Source organism: Acyrthosiphon pisum, chromosome A3 (assembly GCF_005508785.2).
Source record: "Acyrthosiphon pisum isolate AL4f chromosome A3, pea_aphid_22Mar2018_4r6ur, whole genome shotgun sequence".
NCBI lineage: Eukaryota > Metazoa > Arthropoda > Insecta > Hemiptera > Aphididae > Acyrthosiphon > Acyrthosiphon pisum.
In genome coordinates, this window is record NC_042496.1 from 1,171,620 (window position 1) to 1,176,662 (window position 5,043).

At 30.1% G+C, this 5,043-nt stretch overlaps 1 protein-coding gene across 6 annotated transcripts; it reads left to right on the forward strand.

The window, feature by feature from the left end:
• Positions 1 to 917: 917 nt before the first annotated feature.
• On the forward strand, positions 918 to 4,211 carry LOC100573684. Of its 6 annotated transcripts, none has more exons than XM_029491311.1 (7): positions 984 to 1,238; positions 1,331 to 1,403; positions 1,818 to 1,911; positions 1,986 to 2,068; positions 3,080 to 3,121; positions 3,189 to 3,262; positions 3,897 to 4,028. In XM_029491311.1, the coding sequence occupies exons 3-7, from the start codon at positions 1,892 to 1,894 to the stop codon at positions 3,903 to 3,905; spliced, it is 228 nt and encodes a 75-aa protein (XP_029347171.1). In that variant the 5' UTR covers positions 984 to 1,238; positions 1,331 to 1,403; positions 1,818 to 1,891; the 3' UTR covers positions 3,906 to 4,028. The 6 variants fall into 6 exon arrangements, with proteins under 6 accessions (XP_029347170.1, XP_029347169.1, XP_029347171.1 ...); XM_029491307.1 differs by having other exon boundaries at positions 986 to 1,238; positions 1,331 to 1,438; positions 3,189 to 3,266; positions 3,897 to 4,211; XM_008182552.3 differs by having other exon boundaries at positions 986 to 1,238; positions 3,189 to 3,266; positions 3,897 to 4,211.
• Positions 4,212 to 5,043: the final 832 nt, after the last annotated feature.

Genomic DNA, 5,043 nt, shown 5'->3' on the forward strand with positions numbered 1-5,043 from the left:
CCGGTCTCACGCCGTGGAACGGTAACCCGGCGATGTTTGACGGTCGAACGATGTTTGCGACCGTGGAGTGGCGTATCGTCGGTGGCCCGGTGGTCGAACGGCGCTTCAGCCGTGGAGCGACGTTGTTGTTGGTAGTCGTTGGTCGAACGATGCTTGCAGCCGTAGAGCGGCGTATCGTCTGGTGATCGGCGGTTGGTCTTCTGGTCCGTGTCTTCTTTCTGTTGGAACTTTTCTAGTAGTTGTTGACAGATTGAAGGCTTGAAGTGGACTGACTAGATTGTCGAGAGTGTCCGGTATTTATACCCTTTTCGACAATCTAATCCATCGTTGATTGGTCCGCTACTATGTTTTAGACGAATGAAAATCACACCGTTGAACGGATATTCCTATCTATTATGTGTGATTTTCACTCGTCATATCGTGTCCATTTTTCCAATCGTCTTTATTTGGTGTTCTTGAAAAAGACCTTTTTCTGTGTCACGGTTGTTTGTTCCGTAACAAAACTTTTAAGTTTTTAGTTTTTTAGTAGTTATTAATATACTTTATAATTATTAAAGTGTATTATATTATATCATACAATATTATACGCAATAATATGATTGTGCACAGTGCATACATAATTTGTGAAATTTGCGTTCTGTTTATAAAATAATATTATTTTCAACAGGTCACCACTTATTGAGCAGTACTCACGTGCAAGTTGCGGATGGATAAGTTATAAAAAAAAAAATTGATACTCTTTCCCAGATGCTAAACACAAACACACCGCAAGAGCAAATTTACATTGTATGATGAAGCTTATAATATTATATTGTTATATGCACATGCGGCTGCATTAAAGTATTTAATCGGTATATAATTGCCATGCAATCTAACGAACCATTTTATCATATTATTATTTGTTTGTTCAAGTGCTACAGATTGATTTACGTTCCGTGGAAGGCATTATACATCGAACACATTACTACAATAAATTACAAAGTACATTCTGTTGTATGACATCAAACGGTGTATTGCAAAAACCATGAAGTCTGCAAAACGAATATTATTATCAAGCGTGACGATTTTTCAGTGTTTAAAATTAACATTTGCGCTCCAATTAAATATCCCGAAACCCGATACAGTCTACCTGAGTGTGCCAGCCAATCAATATAATAATATCCAATGGCTGGAAAATCCTAACTATATGAAATCGACGTGTGGGACGTTCGCGGCTTACGAGACCAAACGGTAGAAAAGTAAAAAAAAAAAATTATAAGTATTTACATTTTAAACTCACCAAAATGTGCAAAACGCCAGGTAGTTGATTGAAAAAGTTTCTATGTTCAAGGTTGTCGGGAGATGGTATACCATTTACGTGTCAAATATTCCATCAACCACGGATTATTGTAGTCAATTTACAAGTGAATATCGTATACCAAAATTGTTGTTATAAACTGTAATTAATTTAATAACTGACAACACTGTACTTCATATTAAATCATAACTGAAAACTCATTTAGGTTTGTAAGATAAATTTAAAAGTAAAATCTGATTTTTGAACAACACCCTTCAAAAATGCTACGATTCAATAAATCATTCTACATTTTGAAGAACAGACGGCGCTAAAAGTTGTTTTGATATTCTTATTTATGTGTATTAATCAAAAAATATATTTAGCTACCTACTTATAATATAATTGCTTAACTTCGTGAAAGATTGATATCTACTTAAATTATATTTATTAGCTGATGTATGTGAAATAGATGAACAATGCATTCATATAACTTAGAACTTATAAAATTGAATTTAATAATAAATTACCGAATAATTTATAGATGTCCGAAGCCCGTGCAGATGTAGTGGAATTGATTTTACAATTGCTATAGAAGATAGTGTTATTTCATTTGTCATGTTTTCGACGAACACAGAGTAGGCCATTATATTAGTATTATTTAAAATTAAATTAACTTTATTGATTTAAAAAAATTAAATAATTATTTCAGAGAAAAATCCGTAACTTATCAGTTGGCAACAGCTTCATTCTTCGGAAGTCGACATTTAAACATGAATCAAATAATACTACGAAGTGAGAACTATGATTTTTTAAATTTAAACTTAGTTTCACAATAATAAGTATTGACAATTAAATGTACATGATTATCGTAATTCATAATATTAATTTGCAAAATAAAAACTATGTATAAAATAAAAGTACAAAACAAAAATGTAATTTAACATTGTGTGTTGTCAACAAATTATAAAATACGTAGTATTTTGTTGTTCATAAAGATTACACTAGTACAATTTAAGCATATTATATTGTAATCGTTGAAGAATTAAAACAGATAAAATATGTGTTAAATGTTTTGATGATCATTTAGTGTACTTGATGATATAGATCGTGAATGTCACATACAGAGAGGTGTTTGTGCAGTATGTATAAGGTCAATATAGGTAAAGGAATGAGAGGAGGCCCATCGGCGTAAAAAAGGAGTATATATGCATGGGTGATTATTGTTTTGAAACCATGGTTGAGGTAGAGTGGTTGAGAAAATAGTTCTATACCAAGTGGCAAAATTAAGTGGGAGAGAGCGTTTTCCAATGATTTAGCCATGATTTCGTTATTAAAAAGCCGAGATTAGAAGTTTCTTCTTAAAAAATTAAATCAGACTGCGATATTTTAGTACAAATATAGCATCTGAGAGATGCCATGGATTTGGTTATTTTATCAGCGAATTCGTTATGTGCAGTGATTGTCGTGTAGTCGGGTACCCATATAAATATAATGAAAGCCAGCTGTTACTTCTAGAGAATAATATAAGAGGTGCCTGATGCTAATTATTATAAGAGGAGTAGGCAGTGGTGGATCCAGAGGGGAGGGCTAAAGCTGATTTGCCGCCCCTCGCAATCTTCGTAGTTTCCCTTTGTTTTACACTATGTTTAACAAATTTTTTGTACTTTTGTACTTTTGCCACACCTAAAATTAAACCCTGGATCCACCATTGGAAGTAGGTATCATGTTTAGTGATGTACAATGTTTTTATTATTTTTACTTGTATGTTTTCTATCAGACGATTATAGCTAGTTGTCTGTTCAGGTTTTGTGTTAAAATCCAACGCGAAGATAACAGGACTAGGAGGTTGGTATACTTGTTCTTAATTAATTAATTAACCCAACGATACTACCGATACAATTATTTATTATAGGCTTTATAATTCCACACGGTGTTATCGTCGATTCTGATGATTTCAAGTCTTACATAATCATGGTGTTCTGCAAAGAAAGTACTTCAAACATTTATATCATAAATTGTAATTAGGGCTAGGGACTTCACGACCTTAAAAATCTTAAAATATGCATGCACTTATGCCTTAGGGCCTAAAGAATCACTAAATATGGTATTAAAATATGGATTAAAAAAAACAAATCATAGTATGCCTATTGAATAAAACCTTTTTCTTTTAATATCCAGATGATATTTTCAAAATTTGAAATTGTAATTTATAATAAAATCGTGTATATTAACAAATAATTGATAATTTTCTTTTCCGAATGTTTTTATTCTTACATCGATTTTTTTGTGAATCACGCATGTGGTGTTATTTTCTATAAATAAAAACATAATACTAATATCTACATTTGAAATTAGGTATTATTTATAATATTATTAAAAAATTGTCAAATATGCACTTATAAATGAAAAATGATCAAATATGCAATTATAAATTTTAAATATAATCTTGCATTGCTATGAAACAAATTTCTATATTACTTAGCTATGTTTTTAATGATCATTTAAAAAAATGCAAACCCCTTTAAGAAGTCCCAAGCTCTAATTATAATATAGTAATATCCACCGCAGAAGACAGAATGTATTTTTGTTTTATTATAAATCATATTATTATTTTTTATAGGAGCGGTGAAACCTATTGTTATGATTCTCGTAAATGCACTACCTATATCTGAAAAAATCACGAACAAAACTTTAAAATATTTAAATGACAATCAATTCGATACTAAGTTGTTTCAGGTCCGTCACCATCATTGTAAGCATGGTCAAAATATTGTTGGATACGAATATGATTAACATTTTAATTTTATAAATTTACTTTAATATCTCCACAAATTTGTGTACAGTGTTAGAATTATTAAATTACATTTAAAAATTACGTAAAATGTTTGTGATATACACAATATAAAAACACGTTTGGAAATTAATAAAATTGCATAAAACTTAATAATTATATTCTAATAGTTTGTGTTTTAGTTTATTGATCGTTAAATTGTTAAGTTTAATCTACAAGCATTTAACCACATTTATTAAATACCTATGTAAAATGTTAACAAAATTAATTAAAACATTTTTACTGACAGCAGGGAAAATCTATCAAAATATTATGTTTTTATTAAACTGATTGATTACTTACCTACATAGTAACCGTAAACAAAATAAATAGGGTATAGTTAAAAAAATAGACCTTTAAAAGTAGTTGAAAAAATGAGACTTCCGAGCAAAAACAACGAGTGCGATAAATAATAATTTTCTTAAAATGTTTTACCTGTGGTTAGAACACTGAGTAATAATAATTCATTATATTTTATATATTTATGAAACGTACTTATGTGTTTATCGGTTTATTCAAATATATTGTATGATAATATACTTACCTACGACAAGTTTTTCAAATCATATTTTATTATTAAAATATAAACGCCACATCTGTGTTTTTGATTATTCCAGATTTACTTGAAAACATTATATTATTACATTGCATAGGTATCGTTTATCAGAAAAGGAATAAATTCATTTCTTCTTATAGATTTGAATATCATTTCAAGTTGCATTGTTAATAAGTAATAACTTTGTTCTTCGACAGACTTTCACGACCAACCGAGATGGTTTTATATTTTATTTTAAGTCGCCGTTATTTATTTTTTGTTCCAAAATCCACGGCTATGAGCTTGGGGTCAAATTATTATTATTATTTTGGCTGTCTAGACCTAAAACGTGTACACAAATTGACATGTACGTGTCGATGCGTATGTTTAAATGGTCAATCG

What these genes read in the sequence shown, in the direction of transcription:
- LOC100573684 (XM_029491307.1), top strand. Translation starts at nt 1,892, where the DNA reads ATGTTTTCGACGAACACAGA. An exon ending in GAAGATAACAGGACTAGGAG is followed by an intron (nt 3,122 to 3,188) that starts GTTGGTATACTT and finishes TATTTATTATAG; the next exon opens with GCTTTATAATTCCACACGGT. An exon ending in CATGGTGTTCTGCAAAGAAA is followed by an intron (nt 3,267 to 3,896) that starts GTACTTCAAACA and finishes TATTTTTTATAG; the next exon opens with GAGCGGTGAAACCTATTGTT.